This window comes from Dipodomys spectabilis, unplaced genomic scaffold (assembly GCF_019054845.1).
Source record: "Dipodomys spectabilis isolate Male_0828 unplaced genomic scaffold, ASM1905484v1 ptg000002l, whole genome shotgun sequence".
Classification (NCBI taxonomy): domain Eukaryota; kingdom Metazoa; phylum Chordata; class Mammalia; order Rodentia; family Heteromyidae; genus Dipodomys; species Dipodomys spectabilis.
Window position 1 is genome coordinate 11550714 of NW_024870679.1, and position 23026 is coordinate 11573739.

Here is a 23026-nt window from a genome sequence, read left to right on the forward strand (position 1 = left end):
CCCTTCCTTCCTTCCTTTCTTTTTTCTTTCTTTCCTTCTGTCTTTTTTTCTTTCTCTGTCTCTCCCTTGACCTTTTTTTTTTCTTCCTTTTTTTTTCTTTTTGCCTTTATTTTCAGTTACCTTTTGTTCAGCTGGCCTCAGACCACCATTTTCCTACTTCTCCCTCCCATCTAACTTAAACCACAGGGATGTGTAGGACTGGGGCCAGTCTCAGTCCTTTATCCTTCATGTTCACCTCTCATGCAGCTGAGATAACAGCATCATAATGTCCAGCCTCAAAGCTGAAACCTTATTTGGATATTTATTTGTACAAATGATAAAAAAGTAAACATGAGAAAATTTCAGTACTGATATTAGATGTTATAATAAATAGCAAATATTAATTATTGAGTGTACTTATTCCATTTTTGGTTTTTCTTCAAAGAATGTTTGTTACTGAGTGATATTACAGTGAATTATTTATGCATTAAATGACAATGAAAATTTACCTCCAAATAATCTGAGGAATGAAGAAAAAGAGTACAAATAAATCAAGATTGATGATAGGGAGATAATGATTAAAGGTAAGCAATAAGAACAGCTATTTTTTTTCTTTGTACTTTGTAAATTTTCCATAATATTTTTAATGGAGTGGTGAAACCAGAGTTTTTAAAACATATTATTTTGTCACTTTTCTGAATGTTTGCAATGTTAAATAATAATAACGCAAAAACTTTGAATGAAATTGTACAATCTATACCATGGAGGAGACATAACAATGAATGAGAACTGTTATATTTTTAATTGCATCTTCAAAGCAATTTGTTCCTGCTCTAGGGTAGGTTCATTTTCAATGCATACCAGCATTCATTTACCCGGAAAAAATTGTTGAATTCCCATAGTCCTTCTGTACTTTCTGCTTTTTAAAGTAAGGAGTAACTAATACAATTAATATTGATTATTAATTCATATAATTAATTCATATGTGTGGGCTTCAAGTTTGTTGTAGACAATCGTTATTAAAAGATGATTTGCCATTGATTACATTCCACAAATCTACACTTGAGACTCTATCTTTCTCCTCACAGAATAAAAGAGGGCAGGGTCATGCCTGGGTTCTGACTTCCGCCAGTGAGAGCCAGTTCTGATTTTCCCATGAAACTCTTGTGAGATAACTTTCTGCTTTACTCTCCCCTCCCTCTCTCCATTGCTTCTTCTCATGACTTACTTCAACCTCAAAACGTGGACCTGGATCAATTGGTGGATTTGGCACAACTTTAGTGGTGCTGATATATGATTCCTTAAAAAAGGAGTCATATTCATCAGACAGTTGAGTGGCTAAAAGAGGAAAAGAAAAGTGGTTCATCTGTACTATTTTTTTCCCTAAGAAAGGAGGAAGGGAGGATGGTAGAGGGCCAAGAGCGAAGGGTGTGTTTCCTAGAGACAGGAATCTTAAGATCTGCCTTTGGACTGGAAGATAAAGCTTAGTTTTCATGAGACTTGAGGTCTCAAAATTGGGACACCTTGGTCCTTTATGACTTTATATCCTCACAAAATTTTATCTTTTAATCAGTGTGGCCTATTTTAGAAAACTTCTTACTCTATCTTCTACAAGAGAGAATTTGATGCCAGAACTAAATTAAAGAGGGAGCAGGGTCTGTTTTCAAATAAACTGAAAGCCACCAGCCTTCTTGGGAACATTAAGTTTTTATCGATCTACATTCTCTCTGATTTTTTTGAACCTTCTCTTGGTGGAGGAACTCACCAGCTACTCTTGGCTATCTTCAGGTCTCTCCTCTCACTCCAGTGTTCAGGGAGGGAAGCATGGCTCCTCCAAGGCTGGATTTAATAGCTAGCTCACCTTTATTGTCTTCTTTCATCCTGTTCAAATTGATCCCTGTGAACCTCTTATGGCTTATTCATTCACTCTAGGGGTATGTCTATGGATTTTCAATGATCAAATATATACATATCTCTTCCCCTAAAAAAATCAATAACAACAAAAAACAAAACATCTGGCAACTGGTAGCTCATGCCTGTAATCCTAACTACTCAGAATACTGAGATCTGAGAATCAACATTCAAAGCCAGCCAAGGCAGAAAAGCCTGTGAGACTCTTTTTTTTTTTTTTTTTTGTCAGTTGTGGGGCCTGAACTCTGGGCCTGGGCACTGTCCCTCAGATCTTCAGCTCAAGGTTAGCCCTCTACCACTTGAGCAATAGCGTCACTTCTGGCTTTTTCTGCTTATGTGGTGCTGAAGAATCGAACCCAGGGCCTCATGCATGCAAGGCAAGCACTCTACCACTGAGTCACCTTCCCAACCCAAGCCCGTGAGACTCTTACCTCCAATGAACCACCAGAAAATCAGATGTGGAGCTGTGGCTCAAAGTGGTAGAATGCAAGTCTTGAGCAAAAAAGTTCAGGGACAGTACTTAGGCCCTAAGTTCAAGACCTACAACTGACAAAAAAGAAAAGGAAAGGAAAAAAAAAGACTAAAACATGTCTACAGACATGTTTGGTGATCACTTTCCTTTTCCCTGATTACTTTACTATCCTTCATCTTATACTTTCATTTGTAAAGTTTCATAGAATATTGGATTCTAGGGGGATACTGAATTCCATTTCATTTTTTAAACCAATTGGATAATTAATTACAGGAGAGCCGCAACTGGATATTAACTGTTTGCATGGATCAGTGATCAAAACAAGATGCTATCTTTTCTGCCACTCTACTTACTCCATCCTCTGAAATGAGAAGAACTTATTCTAAGAAAAAAGTTGTCCAGTAAAGGTGCCTCCTCCTCCACAAATGAGAAGCTAAATCCTCCTATGTTCCAGTGTTTAACTAGATAAGGTTTTTCCCAGTGGAAAAGACGAACCAAGGCAATTTGCTGTCACAGATAAATCACTTCAGGCAGAAATGAGTAAGATATCATAAGTGCTACGCTGGTAGGAGTCTTTCCATGAGAGAAACAGAGGACATCATATTCGACATAATGATATCCCTTATCCTTACTGTTCACTTGTCATCTGTATGTAGACAGTTGACTTGGAGGTAGAGATTTTGGAATTATCTATCCTTTTTTCCCAATTGTTTCTCTGTCATCCTATTCCATACTTTATCATGCATTCACCTACTCAATTTTGATTTGGTGACAAGGGAACCTTTCTAAGCAGTGGAGATATAAACACAAGGTAAAACATCTCTCATAGGATTTTAGCAGAGTGAACAAAGAGTTACCAAATACTGTTCCAAACAGTTACATGATCTCCATAGAGACCAGTTCAAGGTCAAATGTCCTTGAAACTAAGTGAGTCTTTCATGGGCAGCAGTCAAGAGATGGGAGACAACTCCCATGAGAAGTGACACTTAAGTTGAAAAGTAAAATATGAGTAGGAATTAATGAGCCAGAGAAGTTCTTGGGAGGAAGCTCTCAAGTGGCAGAATGCACATGCAAATGCATGTGGTTGATACAGGAATGGGAAGCAGGTACAGGGGTACAGAGAAAATGGAACCGTGTCAGGGAGCTGAAGGTTGCTGGGAGCCATGAAGGATCTATCGGTTATGTGAAGGAGCATTTTCTGTTTTGAGATTAAAGAAAGGCATCAATATGCATGAGCAATTGGGAGAGATGATTAGATTAAATTTGGCCACGGCCATCAAGGTCATCTTACATTAAAGGATCACTCCCTTGGTTTCTCAGTTGATTATAATGTGCCTCCTAAGCCTCTATCTTGTGAGTGACTATAGAAACCATCGTCCCCAAACTCTTTACAGTGTGATGTTTGAGTCTTATCTGTCTCCTAATCCAAAAGTTAAAAAGACTTTCTATTGTTTCAGGGACAAATTTCGCAGTATTAGGTCTGTTTTACTAAGACTGGTGACTATTTGAGCCCAGTCTACTTATTTAAAACAATTTCTCACTTCTCAACTTTGAATCTCCTCTTTGGCTCAGTTAATCTTCAAAACAGCCTGTCAAATACACCAGTCTCACTACTGTCGACATCTTACTTGAAATTCTAAGGCTTTGGACTCCTGCTTAGTTTTCTTACAGAAATCTAGATACATGAGATTTGCCAATCACATCCTACCTTTTTTGGTGAAATGTTTACTAACTACTCCAGGCCTCACGTCAGTCCACTTTGTCTAAATTCTGACAGAAGTTGTGGAATTGTGACAGAGATAAAGAATTGGACTTACACAAGATGATTCCTTTGTGGGCACTATTTGTTTACTATGTTTGGTATCATTATGGTGGCTTGAAATATTCATGCATGCAGTGTTTAGCAATCTTAATATGGTTTTTTGTTTTCCATTATATGTAATGTGATTTTTTTTCCTCAAGAAAAATTTGGAAACTAGAGAAATAGAAAGGAAGAATAGAAAGCTTTGAGTCTAATTCTAATTACAACAAAATATTTCCAATGTTTGTAACATTCTTTGACCATAATTTTATTTGCTACATGAGATACGTTTGAATTGTCAATCCATAATTTATTCTACCAAGCATTTTTTTTCCTGAAGATTTAAGGTTTTATTTTTTTCCAATTAATGTGGTTAAACCAATGCTCTTTTTTTCCTAAAGTCTGAATTACTTTCCTAGGATAGATTGGCTCAAGAGGCCAATTACTGTCACTTATCATCTAATAGCTTTTCAACCCCAAAACTTTGGAAAAAGATAATTTCTACACTTTCTGAACAGCATGAGTTTATCATTACATATATCTTTTATAATTTTATAATATAGTTTAAAAACCAGTATGCTATTCTTGTGCTATGAAGTTATGCAATTAATGTGGGTTTACTATGTGTCTTTAAGTGTCTGAGTGACTACTGAGGAACTTCCTTCCAGAAAAAAGGTCTGAGTGAACTCTAGTAGCTAAAAAACTTTTGGTTTTAGGGCCTGGTTTTATCTTCTATGCTACAAATACATGTCAGGCAATATGTTCTGTATAAAACTGCTCATAAAATAGTGCTTCTCAATTTTTTTTCCTGCATGTTAGAACAACCTGGAGATTATTTAAAAATATGGCTGGGCATCATTGGCTCATGCCTGTAATCCTAGCCACTCAGGAGGCTGAGCTCTGAGGATTGTGGTTCAAAGCCAACTGGAGACAGAATGTCTGTGAGACTCTTATCTCCAATAAACCACCAGAAAACTGGAAGTGGCACTGTGGCTCAAGTGGTAGAGTACTAGCCTTGAGCTGAAGAGCTGAGGAACAATGCCCAGGCCCAGAGTTCAAGTCCCACAACCGACAAACAAAAATCAAAAAAGAAAAGAGACTGTCTGGATTCCCCTCCAGACATTCTGGTTTAATGGGTCTTCATGTGGCCTGGACAACAAGAGATGTAAATTTTCTACCCCCACTTCTACCCCAAGTGATGGCAATATATGGAAAAGTCTGGAAACCTTTTCAGAATAAAGGACGATGGAGTTGCAGAACACAGTCAGGGCTCTCTGGAGGTGTCAAAAGTCAACCATGGCAGTGTTTTGAGATTGTCACAGACTTCTTCACTGGATTCCCTAAAACAGGATCTTCTACATGACTTTACAAGGCTGACTGAGCATCTGGCAGAATGAGACACTGATGATAAATCCAATAGCTATTTACTATCTCAGCCTAAATCTTAGTTTTCATTTGAAAAGCCTGGCAGCCAGAGAAGCACCAAATGTGACATGCTTGCTATCTGTGGTGAATCAGTTGGGAGAAGAGATCTGCCCGAGAAAGCCATTGTTAGAACAGAACTCATGCATGCTTTTACCCAGCATTCCTAGTGAAAGATAATAGGGTAATGTGATCAGTGTACTTAATATTTTGATCTCGATGAATTATGTTGTTTTAAACTAGGGTATATTTCCTTATTTCCCCTGTGCATTGCTTATTGCAGAAGAGCTCTCTTCCAGTTAAAATGTGTGCAAGGATTCTATCCAGCTAATTTTGTTTTAGTTATCAGAACATACATCTGCTAAAACTGAAGCTTTAGTCTCAGAAATTTTTCCTTCATTCTACTCTCACTCTGCACATCATTAGTATAATTCAGATGGAAATTCCGTAGAGATGCAGTATTGCTGGCAGACTACTTTCCCCTCCTCCCAGAAAATTTGGCCCCTCAAATTTGATTTATTTAACATATTTGCATTTTAATGGGATTTTCCTGAAAGGGTAATCTTCTCATCAAGATGGGCTACTGTGGTTTTACTGAGTAATTCACGATTCTCAGCTCATTGATATGTGTTTATTAATGTGCAGTGTGAATGTTTGCACAGAGTGTGGGTACATGCATATTACCCCTGAAACATTTGAAAGACTCATCATTTGAAATTTTGGTTACCTTACAGATGTTAACCCTCTAGTTTAATATATTCCACTGAGCTAGGCTTCCAGTTCCAAGGTTAATAGCAACGGACATTTCTGTTGGATCTTATCATTTATCGTATGTTTTTCACATACATTAACACATTTAGTAGCATGCTAGGACTCTTGGGAAGAGTCAATCACCTTTCAAAAGCTACAGGAGAACCATAAACAGTGCCACTTGATCCCTCCCCAGCCTCCATCACTATCCTTCAATAACGACTTAAGTTAACAGATTTAGATTAGGATGTGGTCAGGGGTGACCTTTTTCTAACATCACCAGATTGAATTCTGGCATTCTCTCCTTACATTGGCCCAGCTTCAGCCCCAACTCCATTTGGCTATGCTCAACTGGTGCGAGGTTTTTGTTCTTTTTTTGTTTGTTTGTTTCAATTCCTCTGCCTAATCCTCAACTTCTTCATAGGAACCAGCAGACTTCTTGCTAATCATCTGCTCAGGCTACTGTCTATCCACTAGCACAAGGAAGGATCCTTGGGAGTTGGAACTTATTTACGTTTTCTTTCTTCTGAATATTGGTGGCCTGGGAAGTTCACAAAATTCCTCAGGATAAAACGATCTGAAGCTGGGCACCTGGTGGCTCATGCCTACAATCCTAGCTACTCAGGAGATGGAAATTCAAGAATCAGTTTCCTGCCAATCCCAGGTAGAAAAGTCTATGGGAATCTTATCTCCAATTAACCACCAAGAAGTTGCAAGTGGAATTGTGGCGCAAGTGGTAGAATGCCAGTTTTGAGCACAAAGCTAAAGGACAGTGCCTAGACCCTGAGTTCAAGCTGTAGTACTGTAACAAATCAAAAGAAAACAATATGAAAACCAGCTTCAAAAAGACCTTTAGGTTTCCTCTTCATTATACCTCAGTCTGATTTTCTATCAACCTGCAAACGGGTAAATTATGTACTTGCTCACAGAGGGACTACAGAGTGTCACAAAACACACCGCCTTCTGTGTAAGAATAACACATAAAAGTGTCAGAAATCTTATTACTCTATGGATATTATCCCACATAATACTTTTATGTTGTACACATTTCATTTTTGTTTTGAGGTCTCTGTGTGCAGTTCCAAGAATTATGACACACGAAAGTTCTGCTAGTCACCAAACCAATCAAGATGCAGAACACTTTCTCAGGCCCAGAGAACTTCCATGTCACACAGGGTCACATTATGTCACATGCCTATCCCGTACATATGTTCTCCAATACCATAGCTGTGTCGGTGCAAGAGTTACATAGAATGCTACAAGGGCATGACCTTCTGGACCAGGATCCTTCACTCAACACAATGCCTTTGACGGTCTGATTTACAAAGCTAGCCCCTTTTTATTATTGAGTGCTATTCTGTTATTTGGTTATACTACCTCTTTTTAAAACCCAGGTATATTTTAATGCTCATACATGCATTTTATTTTATGTATTCATTTGTCTTTGTTGATAACCAGGACTTGAACTCAAGGCCTCATGCTTACTAGGCAGGTGTTATATACTACTTAAGCCATATGCCCAGCCTTTTTTTTTTTTTACTTTATTGTTTTAGATAGAATGTTGCATTTTTGCCTTTAGGCTGGCCTTAGACTCTAATCCTTTTACCTATGGCTTTTGGGATCATGAGAACTATAGGTCTGAATCATCAAACCTGGTTTGTTTTATAAATGGGAGAGCTCACTAATCATTATTTTTTCTTTCTTGGTCTGGGCTGGCCTTGAATATGAACTCTGTTTATCAACTACTTAGGATTATAGGAGTGAACCACCATACGTGGTTTATATTATATTTTAATACTATGTAATATTTGTAGAACTGGTTATCACCTTAGTCAGTATATTGCAACAGAAATATCTTGGAAAGTAGCCAGATCTCGATTTGAACATCAGTTCTTCTTCAAGTTATTAAAGGTGGACAAGTGGGAAAAGTCTCTCTGAGCCACAGATTTGCAACGTGATGAATAATATTTATTTCAGAGAATTTTAGGAGGAATTAAACAGAATTAAAGCCTCTAAGGTGTCTGGCACATAGTAAATCATCAAATGTGTTTGCCTTCCCTCCCATCTGTTAGTAAGCTAAGGTAGTGTAAGTACATATTTTTAGAAAATTTTCTATTCTTGAGTTTGGGATATGGAAACTCAGGATACTGACTTTTTCAATAATTGTTTTTTTGTGAGCAGGTGAAGACAATCTGTTGTACTGTGCCTGGTGTAGACCTTGGCATATTGTAAATTCATAAAATAAGTGTTATTCTACCATTACAAAAATGATAGTTTGTATGCTTTTTTTTAAGTTGAGATAACCCAATGAAGTGAGTTCCTAGCCAGGCGCTGGGTACATTTGTTTTAAGCTATCACCACCAGAACTGGGGCGCTGAGCCATGTGATGGAATGGACGGAGCATGCATATTTCCCTGCTCCCCACTGCAGTCATATCTAGCAGAAGAGCAGGAGCCAGGACTCTGTCTGATACAGAGGGAGCTGGGTGGCTCAGCCAGCACTGGTAAAGCCCTCTGATGAAGCTGATCTCCAAGCATCCTTATCTCCCTCCCTACAGGACTCCATTACTTGTCAGTAATTGATTTGTTGAAATTTCTGGAGTGTAGCATACGGTTTCCTTATCAGGGAGAGCCAGAAGAAGCAATTAAATTTAGACCCACAGATGAAAAAATATATGTGTGTATGTGTTTGTGTGTGTGTGTGAGAGAGAGAGAGAGAGAGAGAGAGAGAGAGAGAGAAAGAGAGAGAGACAGACAGAAAGAGAGAGAGAAAGAGAAAGAGAGAGAGAGGGAGAGAGAGAGAGAATGTGTGTGCTTATCCTCAAGGGTCCCTGTTTTATTCATTTTATATGTCTGAGTTCCCACATGCGTTAAATCTGCCCTCCACATCCTAACATTTACAGTATGTAAATGGTTGGAAAAAAGTTGAAGTGAGATTGTACTGCCAAGTAAATCATTAAAGTTATGTGCCACGGATTTAGCTTTAACTCACGCTTTCTGACTTTTACAATGAGGCCATAAAAATTAACCTGGTCTCAAACTTAACCGTATAAAGTGTTCCACTTAAAATCTATTGGATTGGAAGGCAAAGACATCATTAAAAAATGAATAAATATACTTTATTATTCCCCAGTGTTATAATTTATAAGATCATCAACTGGATAGTTCAGCAAGAAGGCAAACCTGCAATGTGCTTGTGCAAGATGTTCCATTTCCAGTAGCCAGAGATCAAATGTTTTTCACCTCTAGAAATGAAAATTTCATATGCTTTAAGTTAAAACATCAACAAGTCAAGTTGCCAGAGTCATGGGGGCTGATACACACTGAACTGCATCACCCCCAAATCCATATGTGACATTTTGACCAACCCCTGCCCAGCTATTTTGCTTAGAGACAGGACCTTCACTGATGTAAGTACTGCAGCCAAATCACAAAACATTTAAAGGATACAGGAATTTCATACCTGGTCACCAGGTGCCAATAAACACCAAAACCAACTCATGTCACTTGAGTATTCTAACCAAAAATTCAATTTCTGTTTTAATTTTTTAATATCTTTATAACTAGTTGTACAGGGGAGTTTATTTCAGTGTGTCAATGTTTAAAATTGTGTTATCTTTCAGTAGTTTCAGCAGCTGCTATTTAGCAAAGCAGTTTATGAATACAATGCACTTTGACAAGTTTTCCCTTTCAGCATTGTCACCCAGCCCTTCCAACCCATCCTTCCCTTGTTTTTCTGAATATTGCAGCATGGACCTTGAATTCTTTTTTATTTTATTTTAGTCGGTCATGGGGTCTGAACTCTGGGCCTGAGCACTATCCCTCAGCTCTTCAGCTCAAGGCTAGTGCTCTACCACTTGAGCCACAGTGCCACGTCCAGCTTTTTTCTTTTTGCTTATGTGGTGCTGAGGAATCGAACCCAGGGCCTCATGCATGCAAGGCAAACGCTCTACCACTGAACCACGTTCCCAGCCCCTAGACTTTGAATTCTTGACTGCATTCTTCCTCCTTCTCCTCTTCATTTGTCTACCCCTCTCCCTTTGACTCCACCCTACCTCTTTCAAGTATGTTTCTTGGTGTTTATTTTTATTGAACTTTGCCTTTCTAAGGAATTACACAATTTGACTTCTCCCTGGAATCTATCATATTACAGTTAATACATTTGTATATACTTGTATATACTAAACTATTTTACTCATCCATTGGAAGAATGATATTGGATTATTTATAAAGAAATGGAAGGACCTGGGAAAAAAGAATCATGTTAAGTGAAGTAAGACAGACCCAGAATGACAAAGGTTGCATGTTTCCCCTCATATGTGGAAGCTAGAATTAGTTTATAAACATTTCAGCTTTTGAGCACAGTACATCTTGATCAATGCCATCCCTTTCATCATTCTCCTCTATCTCTCTCAACCCCAAGTGACCTGGTTCCATTTTCACATACAGACATTGAATATTATGACTCATTCATCCGCCCTTTCTCTCTCCATTCATCTGTCCCTCTCTTCTCCCTCCCCACTAATGAAACATGTTTCAGCTTCTTGCTTGTACTTCCCAAGGAATACTGTTATGCTTCTGTAGAATTACAAATAGATTAGTTCTAAAAGTCTGGGAACTTGGGCCCCAAATTTACTGAGGCCCCTGGACTGTGAGACACAATGGCGCATGGAAGTCCTGTGCCTTTCATAGATTTTGCCCATTCGGCCCCAAATACACTTTGCTCTGCCTGAAATGTCAACACTCACCAGTTGTTGCTTTGAGATGAACAAGACTGAAGCATGGCCCTTCCCATGCACTCCTGTAATGTCAAGGTACAAGGTATGTTTGTCTAGGCCATCTTATTTATTTCTTTCAACCCAAAGCACATTTTTTAATTGCGCAAACTAGGTCTAGCCACGTAAATTCTAGTTCCATAACATTTATCTTTATATGAATCAGGTTAGCACATCCAGAACATCTGTTTTATGTATTTTACACACTGAACTAGAAGTCCAAGAACCTATATTTAGGACATGCTTAGAATCCTTTCTCATATAAGTGATTCAAACTACCAAGCAAGTATAGATATTCTGTAAGTCCAAAAAACTAAGAAAGTTCATTATAATAAAATCTTTTAGCCAAATCATTTGTTCAAGCCTATAATCCTAGCTACTCAGGAGGCAAAAATATGAGAATCCTGGTTTTAAGCTAGCCCAGGCATGAAAGCTCATGACACTCTTGTCTCCGATTAATCACCAAAAAGTCTAAAGTGGAGCTGTGGCTCAATGAATAGAGTGTCAGCCTTGAGCAAAAAATGTTAAGGGACAGAGCCCAGGTCCTGAGTTTAAAACACAGTACTGGCATATGCATAAAATAAAATACATAAATAAATAACTAAATGAATAAATTGTGAATTTACCTCTGTGAGATTAAAATAGTATAACTAAAGAAGTTGGAGATTCGAAAATTGTACTACCCCTTCTTTGCTCTGAAATATGTGACCATACATGGTTAATCACTTTGAGGTTTCATTTTTTTGTATAAGACCAAAGAGATTCAAATTGTAGATCAATCCTAACTAGATGGGACTCACATAATTGTAGCCTCTGGTTCTTCCTGGGTTTGAGTAGGATTGTGGATTTGGGACAAGAAGACTTCCTTCAGATTACCATCATTTCGGTCATGCCATGAGAAATGCAAAGATGGGCAAATCACAATTGATTCAGTTGTTTTTCCTCTTTAAAAAAATTCAGATGAGTATTTAGAATTCTCTTTTAGTGACTGTACGAATCAAGCTTTTGCTCAATTTTCCTTCCCTAGATTTGATTGTATGTGAATAATTTATTCAAGTACTTGGGCTTCTTCCTACCCTACCTAAGCAATTGTAACAACAGGCAAAATAATTTTTGGTCAAGGGCAGAAAGTATTTTAATTGCTGAACTGGAAGATACTAAGCCGTGGAAAATTCTATCCGTAAAAATAAGCATTTTTTGAGCGGCTATAGCTCAAGTGGTAGAGCGCTCACCTTGAGCGTAAGAGCTCAGGGACAGCGCCCTGGCCCAGAATTCAAGCCCCATGACTGACAACCCTCCCCCACCAAATGCATATTTTGCCAGGCTCTGCTGTCTTACACTTGTAATCCCAGCTTCCAAGGAGGCTGAGATCTGAGGATCACAGTTCAAAGCCAGCCTGGGCAAGAAGTCTGTGAAACTCTTATCTACAATCAACCACCAAGCACTAGCCTTAAGCAAAAATCTTCAGAGACAGTGCCGAGGCCCTGAGTTCAAGCCCCACAATCTACCAAAAAAAAAAAAAATCACATTTATACACTAGACCAATGTAAGCAAAATCATTTTATGAGAAAATTGAAAGAAGTATATATGTGTTATGTTTGTCTGCTTCACTAATGATCATTTATTATTTACATTACTAATCATTTTATTGTCATGCCATTATAAAAATCAATGCTTCATAGTGTAATGACATCTTCAATCAAAAGCAATAGATGGCAAAATATTCTAGTTTGTTTTACACTCACTGATGACTTATTTTAATACTTTTTGGGCTCATATAGATCTATAATAAAATAGATTATGAAGTAGTAAAACTTTAATTAACTTCATAAACCAGGATACCCTGGAAAACTATGGGTTTTTTATTAATAGAAATCCTCCACATTTTTGTCAGAGTTTTTAAATTATTAACCAACCTGTGCTGAATATTTGGCAGAGGGACACTATTTTCAAGTTAAATTCTTATTGCTCATTACTGCAGTGGTAAAAGGTATAGGAGATTGATTTCTGTTCAGTATTAATGAAGGGATAAACTGGACATTTTATGAAAAAAATGCCTTTAATATGTTTTCTTCTAACCACTATTAACTACATACCAGAAATGTGTAGAAGTAAAATGTCTCATAGTTGAGTTCTTTGCAAATGTACTGAGTTTTCTGAACACAGTACCAATTCTGGTTTGCTTCTCTTTCAAAAACTAACATGCAAAATAGTACTCATAAAGCTACTTGCCAGACACGAGTAGCTCTTACCTATAATCCTAGCTACTTAGGAGGCTGAGATACGAAGATTGTGGTTCAAAAATGGTCTGGACAGGCAAGTCCATAAGTTTTATCTCCAGTTAAGAAGCAAAAAGCTGGAATGAAGGTAGGGCTCAAGTGACAGAGTGCCAGACTTGAGCATAAATAAGCCAAGTAAGAGTGTGAGGCCCTGAGTTCAAGCCTTAGTAGCAGTGTGTGAGCGCGCGCACACACACACACACACACACACACACACAAACTCACACACAAGGTTCATTTACTCTTAAGCCAAGTTTTTAAAGATGCTAATTCAGTAGCTGTTACAACCCACATGTGAATGAAATGAATCACTTGGTTGTGCGGTTTCTGCTGTTTTTCCACTTCAGTCATTCACCTGGCACATGAAGGACAAGGAAGCAAATGCTGATTAGCATTCACGGGCTTTGCCTTTGACAATGGACTTGCAGCTGTCATCAGCTCAATTTGTCCCACACGCTCCACATCACTGCTAAGGATTCTGCTACTCAGAGTTATGAGCAGGATTTGTGATTCAGTTTAGGATGTGTCTTCATGTATCACAGCATGAATAATGACTTTCAGGTGTCTTCAAGGAAGGTGAAGCTACAATGACAGTTCAGCAAGATTTTTATGCAGGAACTGTTCCAAATAGATCAATGAAAGCTGTGCTGACCAGGCAGGAGTGGAGTTGTACTGGGATGGCAAAGACCCACACTGACCAATCACTGTGATTTTCCCTGGTTGTCATGAACTAGGGCTCCATCTTGTATGTTGGCAACCTTACCCACATTTTAGGCTACCACAGAAGAGATACTAAGGCCCCCTTCATTATGGTTCTACTGAGCAGAATGATAATGTGGGGTCCTTGGTTCTTGTGCAAAACAAAGCATTCTAATCCGTCATCTCTATCCTTAAAAACTGTTCTACTGAAGTTTCTGGGGGGTACCTGAATGGCTCAAAATCTCCCAAGTCATTAAACATCTACAGCCTTATACTTAACAAGACAATGGATATGTTATTTTACATTATCTGAATAGTGCTGTTTTTTAAAAGGGGTTTCCCGTAAACATGTCAATTGATGAATGGAATGCCTTTTGATCTGTGTCAATGGGTATTTTAGACAATCCCAAATTTAAAGTCATGAAAACAGGCCAGGCAGAGATTAATTCTGAGTTTCTGTGAGTTGAACTCAGTGATGGAGAAAACCCCTGATCCACACAGATGAGGCATTCTCTGCTGGACTATATTTTTATCTAATTTAGATTTTCCCCAATGTTTTAACATTTATGAAGCATTTTATAAACCCAAGCCTTTCAACAACTTTGTATATGTAAGAACAAACTGAGACTCACAAAGGCTGAGAAACTTCCAGAATTACCACAGCGATGAATATGGCCAGTGTGTCCCAACTGACTATTACTAACTTCATAATTTAACATTTTTATTTTAACATGGAAAAGGTCAGTTTGTATTATATTAAATGTTTCCATTTTTTCCCAACCTTCATATTTGATCAACTATTTTGGTTCTTTTTCCTTCCCATCCACTAATTTTGATATGCATCTTCACTAAAACATAACAAGCTTCATTAAGGAAATATATGCTTTGTTTATGACAGATGTGTTGAAAGTTAAAACTATTCAATATGAAAAATGTACAAGGGCAGAATACACCATAATACTGTCAGATTAAGGCACTGTAAAGATGTCTCAGTGGTCCCAGCTAAAGATAAGTACCACTTGTTCAGTTCATAGCATCTGGCCTTTGAGTAAACATGCCATTATAGTTGGCACAAGAAAGACAGGCACTCAAATTAACATTCTAGCCATTTGTCTTTCCTCTCTCTTGAGAAAGAAGCTGCCTCCTAATCACACACTGGAAGTCATTTTGTGAGGTAAGTCCTATGTGGTGCCAGTAAGAAGAGGGCAAGAGTGTAATCCCAGATGTTCCAGGCTCTTTTCATCATTCAGAATGACATGTCTTTGAATTTGTGTGGATGTTTTTAAGGACCACATTTAATCCCTTCCCTTCCCTCTTCTCCCTTTCCCTCCCTCCTTCCCTTCCTTTGTTCCTTCCTTCCTTCCTTCCTCCCTCCCTTCCTTCCTTCCTTCCTTCCTTTCCTCCCTCCTTCCTTCCTTTCCTCCTTCCCTCCTTTCTCCTCTCTCCCTCCCATCCTCTCTTTTTTCATTTTTTTTCACAGTCTTATATAGTCCAAGCTTGCCTTGAATTTCTGATCCCCTTGCCTTAACCCCTCAATTGCTGGGTTTACAGGCATGCAGGCACACAGGATTACATCACATCTGACCACGTTTTGATTTAACCAGTTCCGTGTGTTATTCTCAGTTATGCTCCAGGGTGCTCTTTTATCAGTAGCCAGGAAGGTAAGAGATGAGTATATGCAGTCATTCTCTGAATCCAGTCTAGGAATGAGCTACTGGATACTGCCATTTGCAGTACACATACAATAATTATACGATAAACTACCAGGTGTCCTCCCTTATTGTGAAACCAGTTATCTGGCCTATTTTTTTTAAAGGCAACTTCTTTCTAGGCTACTCTCAGGAGATCTTCTGCCAATCTATATGCTAATATTTAGAATTCCTCATTAGTGCAAAGCCATGGAACTTCTCACTCTTGAATCTTCTTAAATATCTCTAGCTCAGGTTTAACATTATAAATATAGGTTTTTTTCATTGTTGTTTTTTGTTTAGTCTTCTGGAGACCATTCCTATCAAGGAATGGTCTGTTAAGTCCTTTCTGCTAAGGTGTACATTAAAGACTGTATTACTTTTTTTCTGGTTTTTGTACATAGGATGGGAATGAGAAAACTTCAGGAAAATATCTAGACATATTAGTTATTTGAAGCATAGAAATTGACATTATCTTCAATATATCTTTACCAAACATTCTGTCTATAAATGAAGGAGTGCTAAATCCTTGCTCATAGCAGAAATTCAAAAATAACAGATTTGTCATATAGAGAACTAAAATAGTATTTTTTTTTATGCTGGCAATGTGGCTTGAACCCAGGAACTTATGTGCTTCTTTGGCACTCTACCCTTGAACCGTACTTCCACCTCCAGCTTTTTGCCAGTTAATTTGAGATAAGACTCAGATTTGTCTGCTTGGGCTAGATTTGAACTAAGATAATTAGATCTCAGCCTCCTGAGTAGCTAAGATTACTTGTGTGAACTAGTGGTACAGTGCTTTCAGATCATAATAATTCTGAGTCAGGAGATCTTCTGGACTTTTTCAGCAGGTACCTTCTAACTTAAATGGAGAGAATAGTTCTACTATCGAGCCATCCACACAGCTCAATGCCTGCCTGCCCAAAGGTTAGTCAGTTTTCTTGACCTTTATTATAACATCAACATCCCTTCTACCTGGGCCTTTTATACATGTGTCTTTAATGGAAGAATAGTCCTGGACCCACATGGGTAAATGATAGTATTGTCTGTTTGGTGTATAGCTACTCTTTCTAGGGAATATAGTAATGGAGTGGAGAGAAGGGAGGGATTGAGGTCATAAGTGAATCCCCTCCCTCCATGCTTTGTCTCAGTATTTTACCTTGGAGAATCAATGGGGGTGAAAGAGTTGTGAAGCCATAAGTATCTATATGCGATGGAAATGACCAGAAGTTGGGAAATAAAAAGACAAACAAATTCTACATTTTTCCCCACTTAGATTAGCCTCCTGGGGTAGAACAGGGAGAGTCTGAAGGACAGAATGCTTTGTTAAGAAAAGCAGATTGCCATACTACATTTGAAATCACAATGATGTGCTTAAGAACTAAATTAACTTAAGAAGGTAATCTGGATCCAAAAGATTAAATATCTGCAGAGCTGGTTTTAATCGACAAAGAGCCAAAAATGTAAATAAAAACCGAAGCAGGATTTCAAAGTATTCTTTGCAGTTAAAATGATGCATATTGGGAAAGTGTTAGCTTACATGATTTAATAGTAAATAAAGTGAAGAAGTAGGCTAAGTAGGTAACTTCTTTGGATCAGGTAATTGATATATGCTCATTTAATTTCCAAAAGTAGCCTAGAGAAAAATTTTACCTGAAAGGATCTCAAGCTTAAGAAGGCAAAGTAAGCAGTGCGAAGGGACTGTAATGCATTCTCTGTCATCTTCCTTCATTCTTCTGAATATCCAGTCTGCTTCAAGGAAGGTGCTTTCAATGTTGATATCACAAGAATGTAAGTTAAGATTCATATTAACTTCAAATTGCATCACTGAATGGTTAGCCAACCGTGGGTCCCGTCAACAGCCCTTCTTGGCTATCTCAACTTGATAAATGATGGGGATATTAAAATTCTGAAGGAAAGAAATCTTATTTCTGAGATGGATAACCTGTAGAAAAAAAAGGCAGGGTATCATAAGCCTATAAAATGAGCTCAGAAGCATTTCATAAGCCACAAAATGAGGAGGAAATGGCTGGAGATCTAAGTTACTAGTAGTAAGCTAAATATTTACGTTTAGAAGTTACCTAAATTAACTTTTTTTTTCAGCTCTAGGGATTGAATTCAGGACCTCATGCTTAGGTGCTTACCATTTGAGTCACAATTCCAATCCTTTTGCTCTGTCATTTGTTTTCTATGTAGGATCTTGTGCTAACTTTTCCCATGCCAGCCTGGAACTTAGATCCTCCTGTTTTCCCCTCCTGACTAGCTGAGATTACAGAAATGTGCCACCAGAGTTGGCTCCTAGAAGTTAATTTTTTTTTTTATTAATTTAAAGGCCATATGGGTACTCATTTCATGTCAAAACTGTGCATCACTTAATCCTTATATCAACATTGTTAAGTAGGTTTGTAGAAGGATTTCAATTTTATTGGTGAGGAAAGTAAAGCAGAAGGAGGTCCAGGATGTGGCTCCAGTTTCCAGAGCCGGCCAGAGACAGAGGTGGCACTGGAGCTTGGGTAGAATAGGGAGAGTCTGAAGAGGTAGCAGGGCGTTTGCCCTGACACTCAACAAACTTATGCCCATCCAACATATGTGCCACTGAGACCAGGCAGCTGTTAAACCGGGGACATACAGATGATCCTTGACGAATCCTATACCAGAAGACATTGGCCCTCTGTCTTAAAAGGAGCAAGCTCCTTAATTTATTCAGGGAATATTTATTGCATAACTACATGTGTCGGGTACTGTGGCTCTGTGTTACCTGTGGGGTACGGACACACCTGTACATTGTCTGTGTCTCACAGTACATTTTAATTCTGAAGACAATGCACGTTTTGGCTAGCTGGAACAAATGAGATGCCCTTCATAATTAATGTCCTTCTTGCAAAAATTTGATGTGGTTGAGAGGTGAGAGTCCGTATTTTGAATTAGAGAAGTGATGCAATACTCCTCCCCCACCCAAAGGGTCTTAGAAAGATGATTTCATTTTATTTTTTCTGGATGACGGTTTAAACCACGCCATCTTTATCATATATTTTCCTAAGAAGACAACTCATTTGCTCTTGTTCATTTAGGAGCCAGGTACCTCTCATTGGCCAAAAATGCCTGTTAGCCAAGTCACTTCGCGTGATCGCATGCTCTTAAATAATTGATGTATGCTGTTTGTGACCATCTAATATCTATTCAGCATTAAAGAAATCCACTTGGCCACGGCTGCTCCTCCCCCCACCTACCATCAAGTGCCATATTGATACTGCTCTTTTTGTTTGTTTCTTTTTTGACCTAACTGTGTTGTATTTCTTAATGATCAAGGCACACCTCTAAAAACCATCAAGCTACATCCCATTAAAATGAATTAATGTTCTGGAAACTGCTGGGATAATTCTGCATTTTAATTAAGAAGGAAGGGGAGAGGTGTTATGATTGTTTTCCTCCCCTGGCCTGGTTTACAAAGCTTTCCTCACCTGCTCCCTGGAGTCTGGGGCTGTGAGCAAGGGTCTGATAGCCAAATGGATCTTGCCTTAAGCTTGCACGCCAGAGACACCTCCCCCCACCCAAGTCACGTCATAACAGGACAGACTGAGCATGACCCTACCGCAATGTCACAGCACCTTCCACCTGCACACGGGTGCGTGTTGGGTGTGTTTCGTATGCACTGCCATGCCTCTGCCTCAGTCTCCCTCTCCTTTCACCTGAGCCCGGAGGAAGGGAAGACTCCCCACCTCCTTCCCCTAGCAGTCCTGGATTGGGGGGGGGGTACCGCTGTGTCCCAGAAATCTGCAATGCCTGCTCTCACAAGCAGCTCATCAAGGGACCCCGAGGAGCCAGATGTGCTAATTGGAGAGGAGGAAGGAGTCGCCGGGTGCACTGGAGAAGAGGCTTCTGGAACTGGGGGCGGCGATCCTGGGCTTGAACACACAAAGCTCTGGGACGCCGGAGGGAGGGGGGGAGGAGAGATTTCCCCCCCTCACTCCCACCCTCCCCCAGAGTCCCAGGTCCTCTGAGATCATCATATTCCCAGGGAGCCCCGAGTGGCCAAGCGCCCCGGCACGCGCGGGCCGAAACTCGCGCCGCGGCCGCATCCCGCGCTTTGCGCTGCGCGGAGCCGGGGCGCTGCTGAGACCTGGGGCGGGGGGGGGGGGGGGTAAGGGGGGGAAGCACGCACCATTCTCCCAGGCGCCTGCGGGGTTTTCTCCAACAGCCCAGCTGGTGCCTCGAAAGGGAGTTTCTAAAAGCCCCAGCGCTCGTGCCTCCCCTCCCCTTTTTGGGATTGCGATATTTTTTCTTCTTTTTCTCCCCCCCTCCCCCCTCCCCTCATTCCCCCCCCCCCCCCAGATCCGCCAGGAGCTTCCGCAGCTCCACCGCGTCCACCCGCCGACGCCGAGCCCCGAGCGCGCCTCCGTCCGGCCAACGCTCCCCCGGACCGGAGAGGGGGTGCGGGGGGCGCCGAGAGGGGGCGCAGCCGCCCGCCAGTCACCCGGGGGCTCCACCGCCCTTCCGCACCAGCCCGCGCCGGGGGCGGGCGGCGCTTGCAGCGGGCGCGCGGGGCGCGCCGGGCACCGGGGTGTGTGGGTGTGGGTGTGTGTGGGGGGAAGCCGCCTCCGCCCTCCGCAGCCCGGCCCGCACCTCGCAGCCCGCCGCCCCCCCCCCCCAGCTCCGCCGCCGCCGCCCGCGCCGCCCGCGCCGCCCGCGCCCCCCGGCGGGCGGACCCGGGAGAGGGGGTCGGGCGCGTGCGCCCCGCTCGCAGGGCTCGGCCGGCCGCCCGCGGCGCTCGCCAGCAGCATGCTCTATTTCCAGATGGTGATCATGGCAGGGACGGTGATGCTGGCGTACTACTTCGAATACACCGACACGTTCACCGTGAACGTGCAGGGCTTCTTCTGCCACGACAGCGCCTACCGCAAGCCCTACCCGGGCCCGGAGGACAGCAGCGCCGTGCCCCCGGTGCTGCTCTACTCGCTGGCCGCCGGCGTCCCGGTGCTCGTGGTAAGGAGGGGGACGGGCGGGCGGGCGGGTGGGGAGGGGAAGGGGGTGCTCCCCCAGCCATCGCCGCCCGCCCACCTCCTCCACTAGCCTTCGCCTTCGGGGTGCGCCCTCTCCCCCCAAACACACTGGAGATCGGGGTGCCTTTGCCTTCTAAGTTCCTGCAAGTTGTGGGGAGGGATGTACCTCCGGGATTGCACGAGGGGTGGGTGAGCCCGAAGCCCCCCCCCCCGTCTGCCCCCATACATCTCCCCCTCACTCTCTGCGGAGGGTGGAGGCCCCCTGGAGGAGATGGGTGGGTGGGTGGGTGGGTGTCAGGGGACTGGAAGGGGTGAGTGTTAGTGGGGTGAATCTGCACTTGGTGGCTGGGGGGGGGTGCTTTGGCCTTGCTTCACGGATTGGGTGTCTGTGCCTGGGAGAAGAGCAGCAGCAGCAGCGGCAGGGCGCGGTGAGCAGGAGAGAGGGGGGACTAGGGTCCTTTTCTGGGGTGTGCAAGAGATCCCTGCTTCCTCCTCTCCCCTGGCAACCCTATTTTACCATGGCCCTTCTTCTCTGAGGAAAGGGGCAGGTGGTGTAAGTTGAGCAGAGAATGCCTATCTGAAGGAAAATAAAGACTGGGGACTTTCTAAATGGAGAAGCCCCCAGCAACCGTGCTTTGCTGGAAAGCAGCAGTGTCTAAATCAGGAGAGCATTTCAGATTTTTTTTTTAAAGATTGCTTTTTCTCTCGGTGGATCAAGTTCTTGTCTCTTCCAGGCTTTTGGGTTTATGGAGTGTGTGTGTGTGTGTGTGTGTGTGTGTGTGTGTGTATGCATACTTCATGTATACAAGTATAGGCACACACTCATGTATGTAATTACTGTGCTAATCACATCCTCATTTATATGTGGCAACACAATGTGAAGTTATTTGTAGGAGAATGGGCTGCATTTCTTTAGGAAACCTGATCCACTGTGCATCCTTCATAGTGACCAATTATTGAGGGGTTCCTTCCTGTGAGGCAGTCTCCCCCTAGCTTGCTCTCTGTGTCCTTCCCACCCCTTCTTATCCAGCCAACAAATAGGAAATTAGAAACTAGAGAGGAAAGGGAGAGCCAAGTTTTATTTTGAAAAACTGAATATGATTTGCAGTTGTGATTATGAATATTATCTGTTGTATCCATGAGGTTTTGATACCTATCTTTGATTTGAAGGAAAGTGATTTAATCCCTTACAAAAATGGTGTAAAGTTCTTAAGACACACAATGGAATTTTCTCAACAAATTAAGCGACTTCTGTGTATGGTGTGTGTTTGTGTTTGTGTGTGTGTGTGTGTGTGTGTGTGTTTGTTTGTGCATGCCAATACTGGGGTCTGGGCACTGTCCTTGTGCTTTTTGCTTAAGGTTACCACTCTACCACCTGAGCCACAGCTCCACTTCCAGCTTTTTTGGTAGTTAATTGGAGATAAAGTCTCACATTTTTGCCCTAGCTTCTAACTGGGATCCTCAGGTCTCAGCCTCCTGAGTAGATTACAGGCATGAGCTATCAGCCCAGGGCCCAAGTAACTTCTTGATAACTTCAAAGTAACTGTTTATCACAGGGAGTGACAGTGGACTTTCCCAAGCTCTGGTGCAGTAGTTTGAAGAATTATACCTTGCTCCAGAACACTTGCTTGCTTTTTATTTATTTCTGTTTAGCAAGATGGTTTGCTGCAGTGTTTCAGAATACCCTTACCCAGCTTCACATCTGTGTTCTCTCTGTTCCATTTGAAAAGCTGCAAGACAAGAGAAGTTGTTCTGTTTTATGGACTCTTCCTGCAGATTCTTAGTTTTCAGGAGCATGATTCTTAGGATATTGAATAGCCCAGAGATTAGTTAAAAATGCTTTTTTAAAAAAGCCCATTACTTTCAGCTTACTGATTTGGTTACAACCGTAACCAATAGGGTCTATGTCTATTATTTGTTCCTTGGTGATGGGCATTCCCTGTTTTGCTTAAATGGGATGACACTTTTCAGCTTGGAGCCATGTATCTGAAGTGGCAAGTACCACTTAAAGACAAGAACACATTGTTCCAAAGATGAGGATGGTTTTGTATTAGCATGGAGAAAGGGACTCAGTCACCACCGAATGCTACTCCATGCTGGGGCCTGAGCTGTTGTAGCCACATAGATTTCAGAGCAGCCCTTCTGGGAGGGAACAGCTCTCTGAAACAGGTTCAGATGGGAAGATGGAAATACCTGAAAACAGTGGCTATGGTGTTAGGATGCCTATAGGGCGGATGCCAAAGCCAGGCTA

General features: G+C 41.3%; 1 protein-coding gene across 1 annotated transcript in view; it reads left to right on the forward strand.

Annotated features, from left to right (window-relative positions):
- Plppr5 (phospholipid phosphatase related 5) overlaps positions 1–23026 on the forward strand; it is a 170778-nt gene that overhangs the window by 24913 nt on the left and 122839 nt on the right. The window contains exons 3-4 of the mRNA XM_042683186.1: positions 20108–20336; positions 20520–20758. Coding sequence (XP_042539120.1) covers positions 20108–20336; positions 20520–20758 — 468 coding nt within the window. The remainder of the gene's footprint in view (positions 1–20107; positions 20337–20519; positions 20759–23026) is intronic.